This window comes from Netta rufina, assembly GCF_964035555.1.
Source record: "Netta rufina genome assembly, chromosome: 3".
In the NCBI taxonomy this organism is placed as follows: Eukaryota; Metazoa; Chordata; class Aves; order Anseriformes; family Anatidae; genus Netta; species Netta rufina.
Window position 1 is genome coordinate 77,375,851 of NC_140125.1, and position 24,071 is coordinate 77,399,921.

Here is a 24,071-nt window from a genome sequence, read left to right on the forward strand (position 1 = left end):
ACCTTTATAACAAGATAAAGGTGAAATAGCTCGATGAGACTGCTACATCCACAGCCTCTGTTTCCTGCATATTAACAGACTTAAGCACTCCACACAGAACAAGGTGTGTGGTGCGAAGTGACATTCAGCTCCTCCACCTCCTGGCTCCTGGCGCAACTCACAGCAGAAGAGTGCGTTTTAACCTCAAATAAACTGGACAGCAACCGGGCAGTTGAAAGGGCAGCTGGTGACAAGAGCAAGATAAGGGTGTTCCCGGGATGTTTCTTCTCATCCAACTCTTCCTTGTACCTGTCAACAGCAAACAGCTAAGGCTGGAGCAGCAGGGCTCAGAGCACCACCCTCCGGTATCCTGCTGTTTGCTGTGCCGCTCCTCAGCTTCCAGACAGCAGGAGGGTAACGCAGCCCTTCCAAGCTCCTGTTCCCCTCAAGAATTAAACAAGTCTTGCTCACATCCTCCAGTTATCAGACAGTAAATTCAACATGAGACATGTTTTAAGAAGACCACACCTTTTAAAACTCTTCAAGAACTACAATCATAAAGGGCTTTTTCGGCCAACACCTACCAAGACCTCTGTCAGCAGCAGAATTCCTCTTCCACTTTCTAGAAACATAAGCAGCTTAAATACCATCATCTTGAATTCTAATTAGCCAAAATTTAGCAAGCTTTGTACAATTATTTTAGCCAGTATTCAGAATTTGAATCGGCTTGAGGAGCTTAAGGTAAGGCCAGGCAGACCGGTAGCCTTTTGGCCTCACAGCATGGCTGAGGCTGGAAGGGACCTCTGGAGATCCTTTGGTCCAACCCCCTGCCAAGCAGGCCCACCTAGAGCACACTGCACAGGATCACACCCAGGCAGATTTTGAGTATCTCCAGAGAAGGAGACTCCACTGCCTCTCTGGGCAACTATGCCAGGGCTCTCACCCTCACAGCAAAGAAGTGTCCCCTCATATTCAGCCGCAACTTCCTGTGCTTCAGTTTGTGCCCACTGCCTCTTGTCCTGTCACCAGACATCACTGAAAAGAGTCTGGCCCCATCCTCTTGACACCCTCCCTTCAGATATTTATACACATTGATAAGATCCCCTCTCAGCCATCTCTTCTCCAGGCTAACAGGCCCAGCTCTCTCAGCCTCTCCTCATGAGAGAGATGCTCCAGTCCCCTCATCATCTTTGTAGCCCTCTGCTGGACTCGCTCCAGGAGCTCCATGTCCCTCTTGTACTGGGGAGCCCAGAACTGGACACAAGACTCCAGCTGTGGCCTCACCAGGGCTGAGTAGAGGATCACTCCCTCAGCCTGCTGGCAGCACTCTTCCTGATGCACCCCAGGGTACCACTGGCCTTCTAGGCCACACGGGCCCATTGCTGGCTCATGGTCAGCCTGCTGTCCACCAGGAACCCCAGGTCTCTCTCTGCAGAGCCACTCTCCACCAGGTCAGCCCCCACCTGTACTGCTGCTTGGGGTTATTCCTCCCTAGGTGAAGGATCCTGCACTTGCCTTTGTTGAATTTCATGAGGTTCCTCTCCACCCAGCTCTCCAGCCTATCCAGGTCCCTCTGAATGGCAGCACAACCCTCTGGTGTCTCAGCCACTCGTCCCAGCTTTGTGCTATCAGCAAACCTGCTGAGGGTGCACTCCATCCCTTCATCCAGGTCATTAATGAGTAAGTTGAACAAGACTAGACCCAGTATGGACCCCTGGGGACACCGCTAGCTACAGGCCTCCAACTGGACTCTGTGCCACTGAGCACAACCCTCAGCAGACCTAGGTTGGGTCCCAAACATCATCCTGATTCTCAGTGCAATGTCTCGTGTCTACCCTGGTAAAATACAGATAGCCTTGAAAAAAGATATTACTCGTACATAAGTATTGTGAATACTCCATCTAATAATAAATATAAACACTAACACTTTATAATGGTTTCTCTGCTTCTAGGATTTTGGACAGCATGTATGTACTATTTGCTCCGCGAGCAAAATCATCAATATTTTTTGGCATAGAAGACAGTATTTCTTTATAAAAAAAAATGAAGAAAATCTTTTGCAAAATCCTTCCAAACATGCAATATCATTTTGTACTAACTTTAAATAACATAAATGATCTATTTGAAATTATTTTATTTCATTTTTAAATCATAAATTTTAAGGCTTTTTTTTTTGCCCAAATGCAGGCTCAATATTTAAAAGAACACTTTCCCTGCGGTGCATTATTATACTGCATTATTGCAATTTACATTGTGCTTAACTGTAACTCCCAGTGTCTACTTAAAGCAAATGACTGCAATATCACTAAGTGGTCTTTGTTCACTTCAATAGCTTTCAGAGCATATTTTGCCTTTTCAGCTGAATGGAAAGGAATCACCTCAACTGACTTCTCTCTTAAATCCAGAGAGAACCGTATTCGCTATCTCTAAGTCATTCAGAAGTATGTTTTGTACAAAAAAAAGAACAAATACAATGCCTTGGGATGTCAAAAAATAGCTTTTCTTCCTCAGGATGGACTGTATCAAGTAACATTAGCAGGTAACTAGGTTGCAAACTGTCACTTCAGTAAAATGAAACCTCACCCTTGACTATAAATCCGTTTTCAGTGTGAGAAGAATAATGTGAACTGACATTTTAGTTGCCACTGTCTAACAAGCCTTCACGTAGAGTGTAGGTGCTCGGCAGAGGCACCAAAGCCAGCCCCTGGCCATCACACACGATGTCCTTACAAATGCTGGTGACAGCCTGGGCACCGAAAGGAGTGTTGCATGTTACACAGCATTACTGTCAGGGAAGCTGATGCTGGCCATCACTGCAGCGACAGCAGAGGCACCGGTCAGATTGCTGGGGGCAGAAACGTTGTAAACCACTGCAGCTCCTTCTTCTGTTGCAACAGAGGAAGGAACAGACTGTGCATAATTCTGCTGCCAAAGAAAATCGTGCCGAAGCTGTCTATCTCCACCCATTAAGGGAGAGTAACTACCAGATGAAGTATGAAAACATTCATCATGGATGCCTGACATTCCTGTGATTAGCACACACCTGCTTTACACGGTTCTCCTCAGGCTGCGGAGCAAAGAAGCAATAAGAGGGCAAAACTATTTCAAGATCAGAACAACCACTCCTCTTTCAGCCACGAGCCAAGAGTTTATTATTAAAACACAGACTAAGCCAAATGATAATTGTATCAAATATAAAAATGCCCTTCCTAAATGTCCTGCATCCAAACTGCAGCTCCTGATGACATCTGCTAATTTAGTGTAAGCTTCATTAAGCTCAAGCCCTTTCATAAAAGCACGTTTTCCTCATTAAGGCTTCATTTCATCATTAAGTTAGAACTTCAAGAATTCCAGAAATTACTTCAACTATACTAGAAACTTAAAGCAGTGAGCTGCTGCCAAGGCCTATCTCAGATGGATGCCAATTTCAATTAGAAACAATGTATTTCTTGACATACTGAATTTAGTATTTTATTATCTACACAATTTGTATGAGCATTTAAATAGGATTTTACCACTCCATGTTTCTGCACAGACCAAGTTCTCAAAGCTTTACCAGCTGGTTTCAAATATACTGCATTTCTCTGCTGGTCATGGAGAAGAAAATCAGTTCAATGCAGCTTACTACTTGACATGTTGCATCACTCCCAAGACCCGTTCACAAGCAGAAAAATGTCTGATACAAACACGAAGATGTGTAAGAAGCTAGGCTGGGCAGGCTGACAGCAGGACTGGCTGTTGGTCCTGCTCTCTCTTTTCCACTGCGAAAGCATCAGACCCCTAAGTACATTCCCAAATCAGTAAAAGACTTTTAGCAAGTGGCCTGTCTTCTCTCCTGGCAAGGTCTAGGTACCACATATTTTGTGCGTAAACATTTGCTGGACTGAAATCTAACAACTTTACTGAATAAGCAGCTCTCCTGAAAGTCAGTTTCTACACCATAGCTTTTATGTCATCTAACAGATGCAGCAGGAGCAGCTTACTCACCGATCGATCACGATCTCTCTCTGTCTTAGCAGCCCCTCTTTAATTTTCATTAGAGATTCCCAGTTGCTGAAGTCCTGATAGCTGGTAGTTGGGTAACTCTGACGAGATGTTCCAGTCGGAACCTGCATAAAACATTTCTATCATTAGCCTCCAAAACAGTAAGAGTAGATAATCTCCTAGATATCAGGGAATTTACAAAGTAGTCTGTTGTTTCAGAAACGTAACAATGCTTTGTAATTTCTTCGGATTTGCTTTATAGAAAAAAAACTGAATTTATAAGGACTTTCTTTAACAAACTTCATCAGTGATTTAAACACCATTTTATCATGTCTGTACTAATGAATTCACAGCTCTGAAAGCAGTTTGAGATGAAAAGCTCATTTAGAACTTAAACACTTATTAAGGCAACAAACTTCTTTACTTATTAATGCGAACAACACAGAATGTTCATATCCTACTGCAATTATTCAAGCACTAGAAATGAGAGAGCTTCACACTGACTGATAACTTGCAGATAATGCTTACCATTCCTTTCACAACTCCCACCTGGAACTTTGGCATACAAATACCTCTATAAGCATGTGCATTTGGAATAGAGAATATGGAAATATGATTCTGGTTAAATTCTAACTGTTCCCAAGAATAAAAATCTCGTATAGTAACAGATTTCAGGCTTGCCATTAATTTTCACAAAGGCCAGGCTGTGCATCTCACCACAAACTGATCTGTAGACAACAGTCATAGTGAATAGGAGCCAACAACATCATGGTTCAGAATCAGAGAATCACAGAATCATTAAGGATGGAAAAGACCTCCAAGATCATCTGGTCCAACCCTACTACCAATGTCACCCATTAAACCATGTCCCTAGAAGAAGAGCAAACAACTAACATTAAGACCGAAACATAGCATCAGTTATTAAAATCAGGTATGTAATATTCGAGTACTATGCATTTCTTGTCAAAGCTCTACTGAATGGAGAGAAATCACTGCCTAAACCTCAGAACCACGACGCGCTGAAGTCATGAAGTGAGAGACATCCATGGTCTCTTCTCTATGTTGAAGGAGTATTTTTCCCCATTCAGTCTAGGTCAGTTCAACTAGGTCTAGGTCCCTAACTTGCCTGTTGATAAAAATGAACTTGAAAAGGCAGAAACACGTTTTCCCTCATTAAATTTATAACTTAAAACTAGAAAACTAGATATGAGATCAACTAGTTAAAGAATCTTTTAAGACTGTCACAAAAAGGAAATCCCAACAAGTCCAACTGATCTGCTCCACAGAATACTTCCTCTGCTTAACAAACCGGATAGATGCAGTACTATAATTACTTTGGTATGATGAAAAAAAAAAAAAGAAACCAATCTACACCCCCCCCCAACTACACATTTAATGTCAATTATTGAGAAAAATAAAATAAAATAAAATAAAAAACAGCTAATGGAATACTATCAGTCATTTGCAAACAAAGGAAAAAAAATCAACACGCACATCCAGAATCCAGCCCGTAGATGGTTTAGGGTTGATCATGTACCTTGCTGGACAATATTAAGCACTATTTATTATTGAAAAGGCAATGTTGACATGAAACAGTTCCTTTTCATAGAATCATTGTGAGGAAAAGTAAAATGTGAAATAATATTAAAATCAAATTTTACCCTGAAATGGTTCGCTGGTTGCTATGATTGCCATTTCTTGCCCTATGCCCATTCATGATTGCATCCCCCAAGCAATGAAAACCACTGAAGGCATTTGGAAATTCTCTTAAATGTCGTGTCTAAAAAAGGTGCCTCATACAACTGCTTACTGGAGTACATTCTATGTTTGAAAACGATGTGGGAATAAAACCTGTCACATCTGCCATTTCTACTGAGTCCATTAAACCTATGCTTGCTCAGGGAAACTAAGAAGATGGTGCCGTACTCTACTGGGAGGTGGGGAAAGGAAAAGCCAAGTGCTGCATGGATTAAGATCTACTACAGATGTGTTAACCGAGTTGTGATTCCTCCTGTAAGTAAAACACATGCATAACCTTTACAGATCTACAAATCTCAAATTCATTTTGTCGGCATTGCTGAAACCAGACCAGGTAACTTCAAAGGAGTCTTCGGTTCTTACAGAATACCTTAGGATGGTCACATATTGAAAGCTGACAGCTGTACTCGTGACTGGTTGAATTAATAGTCACCAGCACAAACACAAAACCACCCCAGGGAAAGCCTCTCTTAGTCACACATGCCATGCCCTGCAGTATAAAGTGACAACATCACTAACTATCACTGTACTTTGTGTCATGAAAATTCTTCCTTTGCTTCATCCTGCCATAGCTAATTGTTTTATATAGCCACCTCAGCAGCACTGGGTACAGTAAAAAAGAATGAAAGAGTCCTAAACAGCTGGATTAGATCTTTGTTCTCCTTTCCCTACTTCTCTGAGCCAGAAATTCCATCCCTACCCCCCAAAAAAAATCAACAACCCACACAAGAGTTTGACGTGATAAACAGAAGATCCATGGCGTTAAAAAGCCAAATCATCCCATTCACCGAGCAAGGCAAATTTTGTCTCTTAAGACTGAACAATAAAAACAAATCTTCTTCGGAAAAGCAACTAAGTGGAGATAGAGGGGGGATGAGACTCAATACAGTTATGTAAGTATGAACCCATCATAACTGAAAATATTTTGGAAGCCACCAGTGGTTTCCCTAGCAAAATTTGTCAAAGCAAGCACATCGCCTATGTGCTAGGTTTAAGTAAACTCAACAGTTTGCACTACCATTAAAAAGAAAGCCTTCAGCTTGATACAACCAACTATGCAAGAAGTCAATGAAATATTAAGGCTGCTGAAAAGCAAGGCAACGAAGTTAAGAACAGAGCAATATTTTGTCAATTACATGTTCCTAAGTTCCTAAAAAGTCTAATACATAAGGCCTCCTTAGCTGCTGATCAAGATGGTTTGCCTTTGGAATATATCTGATCTTATGGAGCACATGCCAGCTGGGTACATAAGTACAACGACCCACAAAACATTATTTTACGTTATCTCTGTTGCCCGTGTGCTTCAAGTCATCACTCTGAACAGACGAAAACAACAACAAAAGATCTGTTTCTGTTATCACGTTTCAGCAATTAAAAAAAAAAAAAGAAAGAGCTAAAAATACTTCTTAGCGCTGCCCAGAATAACAAGACACTTTACTCATTTGTGGGCGCGTGGTGTTGACCATTCCAGACCTTTTGGATGCCTCGAATGGTGCGGAACACACAGGTGGTCCGCTTACATTCGAGTGTTTTGTCTCTTAAGGAAATCAAACCAAGTAATGAGGCAAGATACGTTTTTAGGATTCGTATACCGCAAGCCACCCACAATCAACTTGAATCCGCCACAATTACAGAAAAAAAACACAAATACAAAAAAAGAATTAGCTTGAAACAGACGGCGTTCTTTTCCATCTGCCCCATCTACCCTAGAAAATACGACTATTTTTGTCAACTGGCACCTCTTCCAAGCGTATCAAGCTTGGACTAAGAACATCTGCTCTGCTAAAGCAGTACCCTTTGCACAGCAGTGTCCAAAGGCCCTCACTAGGCTGTTTTTTTGACAAGGTCCTGGCCTTGACTTTCACGACTTGGCAGGCCTTCAAGTCACTGCTGAGACTCAGCTGGTTGCTGGGAAAAAAATAAAATAAAATAAAATAAAATAAAAAAGCCTTTGCTGTGCTAGCCTATGCTCAAGTATTTGTTTCTGAACACACATTGCTGACTGATTCCATCATGTTCCTTAACAGTGGGAAAATAACTTTTCTCTGGACAAGAGGATAGCAACGTTTGGATAATTTAGGCCAGTAACGGCCAGGATTTTAATTGCACTAATTACAATTATCTCCTCCAGACATGCCTGTGGCTTCTGCCTGTAACCGTTCGGTGTCTCAGCCCCCGGAGCAGCACAGCACCCCACCTAGTAACACGGCCTATCGCGGAGGAGAGCTGGAATCTGAAAACGTCAAAATGACAGCTAATGGTAAAAAAAAAAAAAAAAAAAAAAAAAAAAAAAAAAAAAAGGAAGTGGAATTTAAAGATTTTTTTCTGAAAGCTGCAGTTGAAATAATTTACTACCGTCTATACTATGTCAGTAAAGCTTTTACGGCCCACTACTAACAGCCAAAGAGAGCCAGAATTTAAGCTAAGCAAATGATCCCTTTTGGGCAAAGGCCGCTCTGTAGGGCCCTGTCTTCTCTCAGTGAATTTCACAGGCATTCCCTGTTCAGGAGACAAATAATTGTGGGCATCCAAAGGTAACCACCACAAAGAACGGGTGCAACCAAAGTCACCAGACAGCAAGTGGCTCCTTCCATGGGCTGTGCCTCGGGGCTGCCCCTGTGATGGGGAAGGGATCAGATCTGCAAAGCCTGCGCGGTGGTTGCTGATGATCTCCCGGCCACAGAGCAAGGGCAGAAGGATTCACCCATCCCTTCCTCCCCACCCAGACCTCTTCCCAGCATCAGGCGAGTGCTTCGGCACACAGCGTTAGTTCAGGCAGTCCTGCAAGGTCATCCGGCTTCTTGCCAGCACAGCAAGGCAGGGCTCGGGACCTTCACACAGCAGAAACGAGATGAGGCTGCAACGGTTGAGTCAGCCCCGAAATCACTTTAAAGGAGTATTTCTGCAAGGAATCACTTCTACAGAAAGATGCTGTGCCTGGCCAAAAGGTACTAGAAAAAACAGCCAGAAAAACAAACAGACTCCCGGACGGGTAAAAACAAGGCCACGGTCTGAATTAAGAAACCCTGACTTGTGGTGTCTGTATTTCACCACCACCTACTTGCTGCTCCTCTCTGCTCCATCGTTGCCATTTAGGGGAGGCAGCGGTTCTGCTCGGCCGAATGCAATCCGTAAAACTCTTGGCAGGAGCACCTTGGCTGCATCACGTCCTGCTATTCTGCCGCAAGTCTGGAGCAGTTGTGGGGGAGAGAGAACATCTGATTGTGCCCTTGCACCCTCACCCCGTCAGTGAGGTGTTCCTTGGGGAATTTTTAATGAGGAGAAGTAGATAACTTAAGTCAAAATTGAAACATGAAATTGAGGTACTGAGAGATGCGGATGTATCAGAGAGAGGTCAGCATCACATCACCAGGAAGAGGTGAAATATAACATGAAAGAAGTACCAAAAATCAGTAAAGCTTGGGAAAAAAATCCAAAACATACTCTATGGAGATATGTAAACTGCAAAGTAATGAATATTAGAGGACCACAGACCTACAGGGAGAATAGACCGGCCAGGAGTTCACAGTTTAACCTGCCTGAAAACAAGCTGCATGCAAGTGTGGGCTGCCTACACACGGTATGTCGGGTCACAGAGAAAGGGGGAGAGGGAAGGAATACAACAGCGACTTTAAATAGCTCTGGCACAAACCCAGCTGGAAAAACATGTTCAGTCCCGGACATCACAGCACCAGAAAGTCACTGAAATAGTAGAACATGTTCAAAGAAGAGCAAGCCTAATATTAGGAAGCTAAGAAAAACTGATTTATGAATAAAGAGCTAAACGCCACGGACATGGGCTGAAGAGACAGCAAATGCTTTGCTTCCCAGGCTGAGAGTATGTATATGACCAGGACCGGTGGAATGAAATTTGGAATAAGAGTACCAGGCAAATACAGAATGAATTAAATTGGGGATAAGAGTGTCAGGAGAATAAAGAACAAACTAAAAGAGATAGGGATTAGTAGCTAAAGCATCTCACCAGCAGCTGAAAGGAGATGCAAATTTTAAGAGCTACAGTGAATAAAATTTCGGAACCAAAGGGCAAGCCCTCCCTTACTTAATGACCCATCAGGACAATGGCAGTGAGGTACCAGCCTCACAGGCTGAAAAGATTAAAACTTGTTTAAGAAGGGGCTGGTTTTACACGTACATAGCCCCATTTGAGCTGCATGGATTTCACACACGGGAGTGCCGAAGAGCAGGCAGCCGGCACGACGGATGCGCCAACTGCTATCCCCATGTGCAGGAGGCTAACGGGATGTTGCTCGTTTGGAGTCCCAAAATTGGCTCAGCAATACGTGGCCTTGTCCCACAGCAAGCAGGGAGGAGCCTCTGCACCGCCGCAGTTTCTGCAGGGCCTCTCCCAGCGCCCTGGGCTGCGGCTGCTGAGCTGCCCCAGGCGGGCGCTGACCCCCGCGGCCGTCCCCCGGCACAGGAGCTCACAGCGAGTCGCTGGGAAGCTGAGCTGGAGGGAAACAAACCCCACGGCCAGGGATGCAGATCACCACGGGGGAAAAAAAAGCGGTTCTGCTCCTGCTGGCATCGCACGGAGGCATGGGATGCAAACTGCAGATTTGGCCACTGCCTGACCAGGAGGTTTTGCTCCCTGTAGCACCCGCAGGGGTATGAGGCAAAAGCCTCCAGCAGCAAACGAGGCAGCTGAAAGAAATGTCAGCTCAGAGGGCCGGGCAGGATCCCCGCAGGTACCCACTGCTGCCCGCAGGAGGGTCTGGCTGCAAGGTGCAGGCACGTGGCCATCCCCATTGCTCCTCATCTCGGCCACCTTCAGCTACCACCGCGCTCATCAGAGCACGGGGCACCCTCTGCCGCCCGTCTCGCCATCAGCCCTGGCACATCCCTGGCTTTTATGCGCTGCTACAGCATTCCTTCGCGCTCCGCACAACGCCAATATTATGTCAGAAATCCTTTCCATTTATATTCTGGCAAACGTTACGAACACAAAACACTTCGAGGTGCCACTTAGCATGACGTTAAAAGCAGCAGCGCCTGGAATTTTCCACTGATAACAATTGGGTCTTTCCTAAGTATAGAAGCACTTGTTTTATTAAGTGTGCGTGTTATCTTCCCATTGCATTTAAATTCAAATGTTCTCTACTAAAAAAAAAATAAATCAGGAGATGAAAGGGAGCTTCTAGAAGGAAAACAACCAGGATCTTTATTTATTTATTTTTTATTTATTTTTTTTATTAATTTGGTCTTGAAATTTTCTGGGAATCAGTAAAATGAAGGTAAATTCCATTTCCTCGGTTTCCCATTCTGACCTGGAGAGCAGCATGACCAAAAAGTGACTACGGTTAATCAAAGGGTAAAACAAAACGCCGCTTGCTTTAAGTGCTGTGAGAATGTAGGGCATGCGTTTTTCTCTGCGAGATTTTACAGGCTGGATGAATAAGGCAGAAATAGATTAGAAAAAAAGAAAAAAAGAAAAAGAATAGTTGGGAAGAAAATGTAAGTCATGAATCCATTGTGGATGGATACAGCCCTGGAAGTACAGTATCTCGGACACTTGCACTCGGACATCCTCAACCAACTTCTGATCACTTATAAAAACCTTTTTGTTAAATATACATTGCTGATATCTACAAATATCAGCTTCTGAAGGGCCTGTGCTAATTGCTCATTCATCACTTATTATTCCTGCTCACTGCTAAAGAAGAGGGGATGCAGAAGTGACCTAGAAAGAAGCAAAAAGGCTTCCCTTTCTGCCAGCCTTCAGGCACCAGTCCTGCACAGAAACGGATGGGAGCCCTTTTGTGACAAGAGGCTGATGAAAAGGGCGTGTAACTTGGGCAAATATTAGGGAGAAAAAAAGCATACCTGCTGTGCAGTAATTGGAAAAGAAAATTTAAAAGACCGTAAGAAGCAGACGGCATCAGATTCTCTGGACAAGACATGCAAAGACCTCAAACAAGAGGTGTCCTCCCCTCAAGTTAATGTGAAGCAGGAGTAGGCATTTGGGAAAAACTGATCCTCGGCAAATCCTTCACCAGTGGTGCCCATTTGTCAGATGGAAGATCTTCAGGATGTTGGCCTCCAGACCAGAAAGCCGGGCCTCTCTTCTGCACTGTTTGTTTCAGCTTTGCTGTCTTTCAAAGAGACATTAACCATGGATTTAACATTCATCAGATTTAGCAGAGGTTAAACACAAACAAACAAAAAAAATCCCACAAAAATAAAGCACAAACGCTCAAAATATTTATATGAAAACAAAACCAAGTATTCACACAAACTCACACACACACAAAATATTTAAAAATAGCAATCCAGAGCTGGTCTCAATGGGCGCTCGCACAAAGAACGAGGTGCAGCCTTTCAGGTTTGGCAGATGCAGCGCCTGTACCTGTTGTGACTGACGGCACACAGGGAAGGAGCGATCAGGTAGTGGCACCCTGCCCTCTGCTCCCTCTTACGTGGATAAACCTGAACAGTTAAGGAGAAACAACCTCCAAAAGATCCCTGCAAAACCCCCTTCTGTTGTTCTCCGGCTCTCATTACCATGAACAAAGATTAAGGGAAGAAAGACAAGGATGTTTTATAAGCAACAGCTTGTGGGGGATTTAGCAAAGTCACCTTGGATTTAGTGCAGTCAGCTCACAGAAGATGAGAAGATAAAAGTAAGTTCTCCAAAGAAACAGGCTGGTGCAAAGTTAATAAGATGTACGGATTTGGGAGCTCTGCAGTACAGAGCTCCTTTACTTTTGATGGTGACTACCTTAAAAAGCTTCAGCAGATGTAAAAATTAGAGGCATACTCAGAGTTTCTGCCCCCACTGCAGGGATTCCTGCCTGGAGGAACCGTGCGTGGTTCAGCCAGCAAACCAAGCAGCACAGCAGGCGGATCTACTGTGAGAAGATCTCCATTGCTCAGGGGCATCATCCTGCCCCCATCCCCGTACAGTACACATACATCATTATGCAACCAGAAATGACACGTAATTTTGAAAAATCAGCTTAAAAAAAAAAATGCAACCAACAAAAAACACATGGAAACACCACCTATCTTATTTGTTAGTGGGTTTGTTTTTTCCCCACAGATTTTAGAGGGAACTACAGAGGCTTTGCCCTACAGAAAGGTCAGGTCCTGGCATCCCAGAAGTCAGGAATTTGAAGATTCTGGCCTGAAACTCCTGTGCCACTGACAAACACAAGAAACGCAGTTTCACGCAGGAGCGTCTGTGAAATGTGGAACCACACAAGCACAGAAGGTACTCACGTAGCTCGTGAGTGGGATTTTTAAACTGTTTGGCTTCAGTCCAAATTATGAACCTTTTCCACTTGAGTTTATGAGGGGTACTTGAAACGCACTTGTCTCCTACAGAAGCAGCGGGATGATGTAAGCGTGCATCCGAACATCCGTGTCAGTGTGTGAAGGTGTCTTCCGTCTTCAGGAGATAAATGCATGGGGACAGATGGGGGAAAGCCCTAGAACCCGAGTACAATAAGCAGAAATAGAGCAGAGAAAGATCACACTACAAATAAATAGCACTTCCATCACCAGCAACCAGCACGTCCCACTTGGAGGTCCTCAAGGTATCTTAAAAAGAAAGCTCTCAGAGTCTCATTTTACAGAAAGGACACTGAGATAAAAGCTAAGACAATTTTTTCACGGCTCGCCAAGAAGTACCAAAACACAGCAGATTCTCTAGTGTGGAAAACACATTTTCTAAGTAAAATACTGGTTTTACTGATACAAATAAAGACTATTCCTGCCTAAAAGAAACCCTACCACCCATTGAATGGATTACGTGATTGAATTAAAAAGAAAAACAAGGTTTTATCCACCCTGAACATTCCTGGAGCCAAAATGAAGACAAAAGTTGCATCTTCTAGTTCAGAGGCTCTGAATACATTTCCCAAAATGCTGAAAATGCTGCACCACACAGCAGCCTGAAGCATCTCTCCTGGTGCCTTTCTGTGTCCAATACAGGGAGAATGAAAGGGAAAACAACTCCCATTGTGGAGATGGGACCACTCTGCTACAAGTGGGGCATCTGCAGCAAACCCTTCCCAATATACTAACAGCACATCACTAACACCAAGCACTGGGCAGGAACTAAGAGCTGGTTCAAAGCTGTACGTGCACCTCTTCATCCAGTTTCTCTGTGATTCAGGCTCAAAATAGCTGTCTTACAGTCTTGGAAGACATCGAAGGAAACATCCTCAAATCAGTAACATAGCTGGGATTCAAGATCATTGTTCTCCAATTTCTAGTCCTCTTTATTTCCATTAAGCTACACCCTGCCCCTTAGTCAAACTCAAAAGTTTGTTTTAATTCTTTGTGTACTTCTCTGCGCTGTCATTACTGAGGCATTTCAGAGGAATGGAAATCTGCAAAATCCCGCGTGGGTGGGAAGAAGCACCAGGAAGCCCAAGTGCTCGGTGGGGAACTCAGGAGCCCCTCCATACTTCTGCTTCTGTGGTCTTGATTAAATCCTAAATACTTCTCTACTTAATAAATGAAAACGTTAAATCATGAAAATAAAACCCACGCATATGCCCTGATAACAGGTACCAGCACGATCACAGATGCCAGCACTACATCCACACAGTGAAAAATTCACGTTCAATATTTAAGCAGTTTTTCAGCTATACAACCCTGGAAGCATATTCAAAGACCATTTTGACAGTGAAGTATTCCCCTTTTTTCCTTTCCCTTCCCTTAACAACTTTGTTCATACTCTGTTCACAGTGGTAGCTGAAATATTAAACTAATTAAATTACATGCTATGGCCTTAATCCATACACTTCTTGATCTACACAGCAGTTACTGCAGTCGGAACAATTTCAAGTTTAATGTAAACACTGTGGTTTATCACAAGAATACACCAAACTGTAAATATACACCCGTCTCTTCTTTTAAAAATAGTACCAGAGTAACCCCAAATAACATGGATTAGGCAACTGTATTTTAGCTCAGGAGGCTTGTCTAGAAGGTGGCAACATTCATGTTTCAGATCGAAATGCCTTGGTTTAATTTGCATTTCTTAATTTACAGAGGAGCACTGCCTTTTATACCAAGTCCCCATAAAGGACCAAATTCATTTTCCATAGAGGCCACGAGAAAGCAAAGAGTTTCTACTGTAAGAAAAGAGTCATAAATGAAGGATGAAAAGCTCTCTGCAGCACCTTGGTGGCCGGACGGATACAGCCAAAAGGACCTGCAGGACTGTGCACGACAAAATTTCCACGCTCCGGTGAGTAAGAGCAGAATTTCCATCAGGAAGCAGCTGCCCGCGACAAAATACGTAGCCGAAACATATTTTCAAGACGGGGAAAATCTGTTCTTTCAACTCATACGTGGTCTGAAGTAGAGGAGTAGGACAACGTTTTTATTTTGGCATGTTGTACAATGGAACAAAGAAAAACATGAAGATCTTTTTTCCTTTCAAATTCTAAAGTAGTAAGTTTGGGATCTGAATTTTTGGGTGGTATGAGAGAAACCAGAGCAATTAGGCTAGGCTTTTAATACACAGCTGCTCTCAAGAAGAAAAAAAGGGCGGGCAGTGGGCAAGGACACCGATGAGGCAGGTGAACACGCAGCTGAGGCCACTGGTCCACGAGCTCCCCCGCACACTACATGGGGGTGGTTCCTGCAGTGCACCAGAGGATCCCTCAGCTCCCAAAAGCTGCCGGCAAGTCCTCTGCTCAGGCAGAGCTCGTGTTTGTGTTCGGACAAGCCGCAGGTGACGACACGCAGCAGCTGAGGCTCAACCCCAGCCGCTTCTCCTCCGTCCTGCGGTTGCTGTTCGCGTGGAGATAATCCAGCGGCACCACTTGGCTGCTGGAACACGGTCTTCCAACCTTATCTCTCCTTCATGTGCCTTTGTCCCGCCGCTCGTCCATCACTCATAGCATGTCAAGTGACACAGCTAATCTCTGTGCTTCCTAGAACAGTTTATCTCAAAGACACTCAACACGGTTTCTTAGGTATAAGGATCTCAGCGCACCGCCGAGAGCACAGCGTCCCGCTTAGCCGAGTGGGGACACCCGTAAACACCAGGATTCAGCTCTCACACACGAATTTCACAGAAAGGAAGAAACCATCCACTATAATGAAGATCAATGAGCTTCCTATTCTGTATCACGTTGCTATTTTGAAGGCCCTTTTCACCAAACTGCTACCCTCCAAGTTACTGATTTGGCTTTCCTTAGCCTCTTTTCCCTGCTATTCAAGCACGCAGGTATTTGAAGGAGCACAGCTTTTTGTGCTGTCAGTGTCTTGTTGCAAAATAAAAAAGCTCCACGGGTCAAATCCGTGCTGGCTGTGTTGAATCCAAGGGAAAGAAGAGCTCTCTGCAGGGGTATGGGAAGAGGGAGGCCACTGTGGGTTTTCAGAGCAAGAGCCAGGCACGATTTCTTGTTCCCCTGCCCCTCTGCTAGCATCGGGCCAAAGCAGCAAAGACAACAAACAGGCACGATACGCCCCAGAGCTCCACGGTCTGCTTTAATGGTTAAAAGTTCATGCCAGTACCACTGACTGAAGTGAAAACATTCAAGCTGACCTTTCTGAAAATGTCTCTGGTCGGTAACAGACCAGGCAACTAGTCCTGCCAGAGTCTTCAGCATTCCCCAGATGAGAAATATTTCAGTCCAAGCTGAAGTTTTCTCTTCATTTACTTTGTACAGGTGTTTTAACCGCTTCACAAGCTGCAGCTTCAGAAACTTCGTCCACCTTGTTTATAATGAAGAACAAAACGTGAAGATCAGTCTACTTTAATGACTGCTCAGGAGAAGTAAATACTTCTTGTCCCAGAGGAGAAGAACACGACGCCAAGGCCTACATTTCTCAGCAGAGCTGCTTCCTACAATGCTAACAGGAGACTGTGAGCCTCGCTTATAGCAGCAGGGAAGTCTGCAGCCTCAGAAAGGCAACCTCGACCCCATGTATCCTGAAAACATCCCTAAGAGACTGTCAGAACCTGACTGAGACCCCAGGTCTGAGTGAGATCACCTAAGTGCTAAAGGATGCATCAGGCAAAGCAGAAGCATTTGGGTCACAAAGACAGCAAATTCAACTCAGAGGTGTGAGCAACGTGAGCATCTCCAAATTGCTTAGGCTACCTCTTTACCTGCTGTAAATCTGGACTGTTCACACCAGCTGAAAACACTACTTTGCCTGCATTTGTAAAGGGAAGGAAAAACGCCCATCTCCCTTTAAATCAAACTAGGCCTGCAGTACAAATATAACCGAAGGACAGATTAGCCAGATCCTTTCCCTTACCAGAAAACCTCAAAAAGTGCCTCCTAAGCCACATCTGTGGATGCCTCAATGGCTACCAGCAACTACACGCTGCAGGAAGCATCTCAGAATCAGGTCAGGAAACACTGCTTACAAAAGGGAAGTTTTCATTCCCGTGCTCCGCTTTCACGCCACCACCTGTCCCTTTGTCCCAGTTACACACAGAAACTGGTGTGCGTTTTGGGGGCACCCGCTTCTCCCTTCTCTTCACTCTTGGTTATTTGAAAATCAAACGTGAGGCAGCATGATGTTGTAAGGGTGTGATTCAGGATTAGGAACAACGGGAGCAGCGCTAGGAAGGGCTGCGGTAACGCGAGTACTCAGACTTACTGCTGGGTTTCTCGGCTTTTATAAATAACGGGGCTTGGGCTATGGTTTGTTCCCATGCAGATTATCAACGGGCCGGATAGTGACATCTCACGATTACACAGGTGGCCAATGTTTTAAAAACCAGCATACAACAGAAAAAAAAAAAGTCTAGGAAATCATTGCCAATGTGAACACAAGTCTTATTATTATTTAAATAGAGGAGCTGGTATGCTGCAGTGTAACACGTCTCTTTTTGGACATTATCCCAAACATCAACCAGATCTCTAAATAAATTTATGAGAAGAAACATGCTCTGGTGGCAGATCTCTAATCCCACTGGAGAAAGCCCAGATCATCTCCATTTAAGGTCAAGCAAGCAACAGCTGCACATTTTTGCTCCCCAGAACAAAATAAAGCAGACCAAAACCTCCAAGGCGGATGGACTCCTTTTTTTAAAGCTTTTCCCTTCTGATGCCCGTGGGCGCTGGGACCTGCAGGGCACAGCGATGCCAGCGCCCACCTCGCAGCCTGTGGAGAGAGGTGCCCCAGCACCAGCCCTACAGACCAGCCAGGGGTGTGGGGTTTGCTGTCCTTGGACAAACGGCTGTCCACTCTTGCTCGATGTGCAGTTCTGTATCTGAAATTGGCACGCACAAAAGGCACGCGTTGTGTTGCTGATGATGCTGTTTCTGTTGGTGCCTCACCTCGCCCGCCGAAGTATCCTTCTTTAACAAAGAGACCTGGCTGTGGGGGCTTGTCTGTCAACTGCTCGCCAGCACAACCCCCGTTCTTTTAGGGCATCTCATCCGAAAAAAAACCAACTCCAGAACGATGACTCTGTCCAATTCACTAACACAAAAAGGTGAGAAACTGGGGAAGAGTAACGCAGGAGCATTGTCACTGCAGGATGACTTGATAAAAGGGAGGAACTGACATTACAGCTACCGCAGCGCTGGGTGTGGGACCTTAATAACGAACTACAGATGTGAATTCCAAGTGTAACACTTCTGGTACAAGTTTCACATTACATTTACAAAAAAGCAAACACGGACACGATAGCCATGCATTTGCCGGATGACAGCAAGCGATAAAAACATGAAACTTCCCTCGTAAAAAGGCCAAATACACTTGGCTTGACCGTCAGAGATTTACAACGTTAATAATGCCATTATAAGTAAATGGCATAAACCCTTGGCACTGCTAAGGAACAAGCACTCCTCGCTGCGGAGATACTCAATTAACTTTCAAATGAAACGAGTGACCCTGAATTTCCTGGGTCTGGTGCTGAAGGCTAATAGAAAGCAGTCAGATTTGTAATATTAAAACCGAGTTTCTAACTTCAATTGTATTATAGCCAATTTTGCAGAAGAGCTAAACCTTATTTAGAAAAATCAAAATAGAGCTCGGTTTGAAACCAGGCGGGAGCACATCGCCTCCAAGGTCTTCGAGTACTTTTGTCCCTGCTTTGCAGCATGCAGCACAGGCAATGAAAAAAAAACAAAAACACAAATGAACCAACTGAAAAAACTGACCTACCGTGTCTGGTGCCTTGTTCACAGCCAAGCACTAATCCCTGCTAAGCAGTAACTGTCAAAACTGGGTCTAAGTGTTTAGAGTTAGGCTCAGCTTCTGTATTTTTGCCTGCCACTTCCAAATGAGGAAAACGCTCACGCTGCCGGGAGCATCCGCACGCCGAGCCTGACGCAGGATGCTCGCAGGCTCAGCAGCCTCATCCTGTCCTTTCCCATGCAGTAAATCCTCCACTTCCTGCATGCACGAAACCTGCTCCTCGTAGGCAGCCCCTGCAACCAGAGGACAAACCTCACAAGCACGGGATACAGGTGCTGGGGTCTCACCTGGCTTTTCCCTGCAGCAGGTAAGGTGCAAAGCAGCAGCATCCAGCTGCCACTGCTACCCAGAGAGGCAGGAGAGGTTCTCAAAAATCACTCGCGTGGTTTCCAGCCCCAAGAAGGGTGATGGGGGTAGGGGTGTTTTATAGGGAAAGTAAAACACTTCACTTTATGCAGGAACGATTAATTTGGGAAATGAACTGATACCTGCTGGATTTTATTTGGAATAAAAAAAAAAAAAAAAAATGACCTAGGAATTAACTTGAAAGGGTGGAAGAGGTGCGAAACAGCCTTGTTTTTTAGTAGGGTCAAACATCAGCACCACTGTAGCGAAAGCAGCAGAGCCACAAGAGCCCTCCGAACAAACTCCTGCTGAAGCTCTCGCCCTGAAGAAGCGGGTGTGAATGGCGGCTCGCCCCTTCCCCGGAGGTGGGAAACCTCAGGGCTGCTCCCGCAGGCAGGGAAGGCGCTGCCAAAGCCTTAACGCGCTGCTGCTGGGAGCGAGTGGAGAGCAGCAGCCTGCGGGTGCCAGAAACGGGACCAATCACAACTTCTGCGCTGCTGAATGACACCGCGAGCCCAGCCTCTGAAACTTTTGTTATTTCTTCCCCTCAGCCGGCTCCGATTGTTCCCACCACTTGGTCGCAGACTCGGACAAGTTGCCAGATCTGCAGGCGGCTCCCGCAGGCTGCTGCCCAGCTCCCAGAGGCAGAGGTAAGCCACCTCTTTTCTTTGATGCATTTTTTTTTTGATACAGAAACTCAGGCATCCCAGCTCTGCGCCACAAAGGTAATGCTGCATTTCAGGGGCAACAAAAGCAGCTGAGCTTCTCCTACCTGCTGGTGGGACCCTAACCATCCTTGGGTAGATGCTTTACACAGGCAGCATCGCAGCAAAGCGAGCAGCTTGCACCATTCTCCTCTGACCTTTGTCCCTCCTTTTAACCTGCTCGGATTTTTGTTTTAAATACCAAACCCCCCAGGAGTAACTCACTCACAGTTCTGCAGACACGTGCGTCCCCGCAGCTGCCTGTTGCACTGCCCCAGGAAGGCAGAGCTCCTTCCCCACCTAACTCGAACAGCGCCTTGCTGGTGGAGCATGTCCATAGAGCACCCCTTTTTGTGCTGGATGCCGAAAAAGTACCCTTAACTAAGAAATTTTAGTGGTTTACAGCAGGACTGGCACTGTAATTGTACCGTGTTACTCAGATTTCCATTCTGGCTACTGAACTCGTACAGTACGATTGCTGTGAATTCCTTTACAGGTTTCTTTTCTCCTTCTGGTCACTGTAACTGCCCATGTTGTCCTAGAATGCCTCTAATAACAAAATAATCGCTAGGATTTGTAGCATCACGAGCTGAATTTTCAATGCAGAAAGTAATCCATCTAATCCCAACTACGGGAAGTGCGTAGACACTGTGCAACCAAATGCCTCAGCTTTAAAATCAGTGCGAACAATAAGGGCACAGAAACACACCGCACAAAGAATATATTTTAATATTGAGATATACAATTACTTTTAAAAGGAATGCAATTCATGGCAATGCAGGTGTACACCCTAGGGGATTTCTCCTTAGAGCTGCTGCTGCCCCCTCCACCACATAGTTAAGGTTCTGCTTCTAGAAGACAGGCAGCGCACCCACGCCGTGAGGCAGGGTTTCCCTGTTACTGACCACACAACCCCCAGTTCCTTCCCCCAAAACTGACTGGCAGGCACCAGGTAAGAGCAGAGACCTGGTGCTCATCACCCCAGGACCCGTCTCTAGCAGGCGGCTACAGGAAGCACCCAGGTGCTACCACGCTCGGGAAGCTGCTCCCAGTAGGCTCCTTGGTGCCTCTGAGCCAAAGCCTACGACCTGCAAGCAGATTCTGACAGATACAGATGTTTTATCAAGGCAAAAGTCACTTAAAATGCATTGTCAAGTGAAGAGTTTGGATTTATTCTATCAGAGTGCCTTCCCTCTAGCACACGCGCCGCATTCACACACCTGTAACACCACAGCTCATGCACGCACACACGCACAGAAACCTCTCTGCTTGCCGCAGCAATTCCTGGCATACACCTGTAGCTACCAAGGGTTAGACTCCCAGCCACCTCCCCCTAAATCCTATCACTGAGTTGTATTAAAGTGGGCAACAGCATGGCTCAGCTGTTCAATTAAAGCCAAAAATTTCATGCTGGTAGCATCCCATGCAGCAGACATCCAAAACTGAGTAACAACAGCCGACAGTCGTGACATAAGCGTGCGTAACACAGCGGGTGACAATCGCGATGAATCAGATGTGAAATGCTGCATTTAGCCTGCAGCAAACAACGCCCTCCTTTTGGCACATGGGGATGAAGACAACTGTATTATTAGTGCCTTGCGAGACCAGGTTGATGTATGTATCACATTTCTATTTTTAACAAATTGCATTCAATTCTTATCCTTCAGAAAGGTTAGAGATGCAGAGTCTTTATTGTGTAACGCAAAAATCACTAAAATCAGTTCATAATCCAGGATTTTTAGTGAATTTTTCAGCAAACAACAATGTATGGGATACACCTACACAGGAACAAGTGTACCTTTTTATCCGCTCTAAGAACAGATTGAACTAGCAATAGAAAAGCACTCCAGCCAGGAAACAAAAAGCCCCACAGGGAAGTTACATGATGATCCCTAAACTATCAGAAACTGGAAGATTGCTTTTGCCTTCTAGAGACCAAGTCCTCTTCAGGGGACTTTCCTGGCATGGATTACTTCCCAGAACTTGAATTTACCTACTAGTTTCTTCTTTCAATCAATGCCACGTCTTTGTCCCCTGAGCTGCTAAAAAGGGTAAAAACACAAAAATACAACTTTCAGAATCTCCTTCCACCTGTTCCTATATACACGTTAGATACATTTCAATTTTCACTTCAGTTCAAATTGCACCCACCACATTTCCTAGTAACAGTAATGTCAGAGGTACCACCAGAACCCTTGAAACTACACGGCTTTAAATACTCAACATGTGCAGTGGACGAAGAAGTTAATTTCCCCATAGAAAAGTTGCAGTGCAATAGGTAAATCATACTAACAGCTTAGTACACGTGCGTGGCATTATATATCCTATTTTTAATAGGGGAGCAGATGAGTGCGGAGGGCTGAGGCACTCGCCCAAGGTCCCACCGTGCTGCTCTGCAGCAGAGGCAGGGAATTTAACCCAGAGCTAAAAACGAGCCAAAAGCTTGAGCTTCCAGCCTACTTTAATGGACCAACACAGAGATAAAAGTCACAGCTAGCCCTGAGGTATGTGGATAACTCCCAAAAGCAAAATGCCAGGCTTGGCATGTTCGAGTGCTCATCAGTTTAAATACTTGATATCCGCACCTTTTTTGTTCTCATGGACTTGAGCTACAGATAAAGGCTCTTACTAACTGGTGATCTCACTTCGAGAATATGGAGAACGTCAAAACTAGTCCAATGAAAATTGGAAAAGGAATGGATTAGTAAGAAGGGGAAAAAAACAAATCTAAACTGTTGCTTTTAAAGTGAGAGCCTTCCCCTGTCCTCTCCTAAACACATGCAAAAACACTGACACTTCAGTACAAAACAGACTTTAAAACAAAGAGAAAAAGGATGAGTTTGCTTTTCCTGTTACAAGCGCTTCCCCAGATCTACGAGCTGAATTGTTGCTACCCCATCCCAGAGCAGTTTTCCACATGTAGTTGAAAAAATGACAACATACCCCGCAAGTCAGCCTCCAGCTCTCTTCAATGACTTAATGTATTCCAGCTGCAGTTTTCTACTTCCCCTCACATAATCCTTGCTCTTTTTCCACACTCCCACACTCTTCCTTTGCTCATTTTTCTACTTTCCTCCCTCGGCCTGTCATCTCCTGCACTATTTTCTGCATTTGGGCCCTCACCCATCCCCATCTCTGTTTTTGACCTCCAGCCCCTTTCATGTTGTTGTTTTTTTCTTAACGTAAAAGAAGTATATACATCAGTTTTCTGTTCTCCGCAGTCAGGCTGCTGAATTGGCTAACATTTCCTCGGTACAATTGCCTAGTGCAACTCTCAGCCTAGGATCACAATGGGAACCCAAATTCTGCACCCTTACTGGAGATAAATACAAACCCAGCAGCCGGGGTAAGACCCAGCAAGTCACCTCCAGACAGTTTCATCCCTTTTACAAGCAGAAAAAAAAAATGTACCTTTGTAATTCACTTCTGTACTTGAAAACCTGTAAGAAACTTCTGTTTTATCGATGGAAGCTTTTATTCACTGAACTAAATTGAGACTAGAGAGCCAATTCAGATGGCCTCCTCCTTCACTCCCTTCCCAACCCTCATCTTCCTCACACAGACATGGGCAATTTTCAGAGTTGAGATGCTCCAACCGGAGCGATTCCACACAGCCAGCGAGGAGGCATTTTACGGCAGGGTTCAAAACAAAGCAGCACAACTTGAAATAAGATATATACATTAAGGGAGGAAGCTAGCAAAGCTGATGAGCATGCCTACACATTAACTGCAGGCGCTGGGCGCAAGCAGAGCTTTAACCCTCTGCTACATCTCCTCCCCGGGGGGGTCCACGCAACCCACAGACAACTGGGACAAAAGGCTCCAGATTCAACCCAGCTCACAGCGTTTCTTCACCTATTAAGATTAAGCACCATGCATATAAATCTTTAAATGTACCTCCTCTGAACACGCCATAAACCTTCCTACCTAGGGGCATCACACTGCTCATACAAACACAAAGAGAAATTTCTTACACCAGGAAATTTTTGGTAACAGTTCTAAACATGTCCTAGACCAAGGACTGCATCTTTTCATTGCAAAAACCTATGAGATATGCTATTGCACAATCCTACTTTTAAACAATACCTTTTCAGGGCTTAATTTGGTCGTATGGGGCAGCAACAAATCAAATATGTCAAACCTCTCCTATTCCACTGATAT

General features: G+C 44.7%; 1 protein-coding gene across 2 annotated transcripts in view; it reads right to left on the bottom strand.

The window, feature by feature from the left end:
* The window catches only part of CEP85L (centrosomal protein 85L), a 112,625-nt gene that overhangs the window by 27,983 nt on the left and 60,571 nt on the right, over positions 1 to 24,071 (bottom strand). For both annotated transcript variants that reach the window (XM_084285153.1, XM_084285154.1), the window contains exon 4: positions 3,967 to 4,088. In XM_084285153.1, the coding sequence (XP_084141279.1) occupies positions 3,967 to 4,088 (122 nt within the window). The remainder of the gene's footprint in view (positions 1 to 3,966; positions 4,089 to 24,071) is intronic.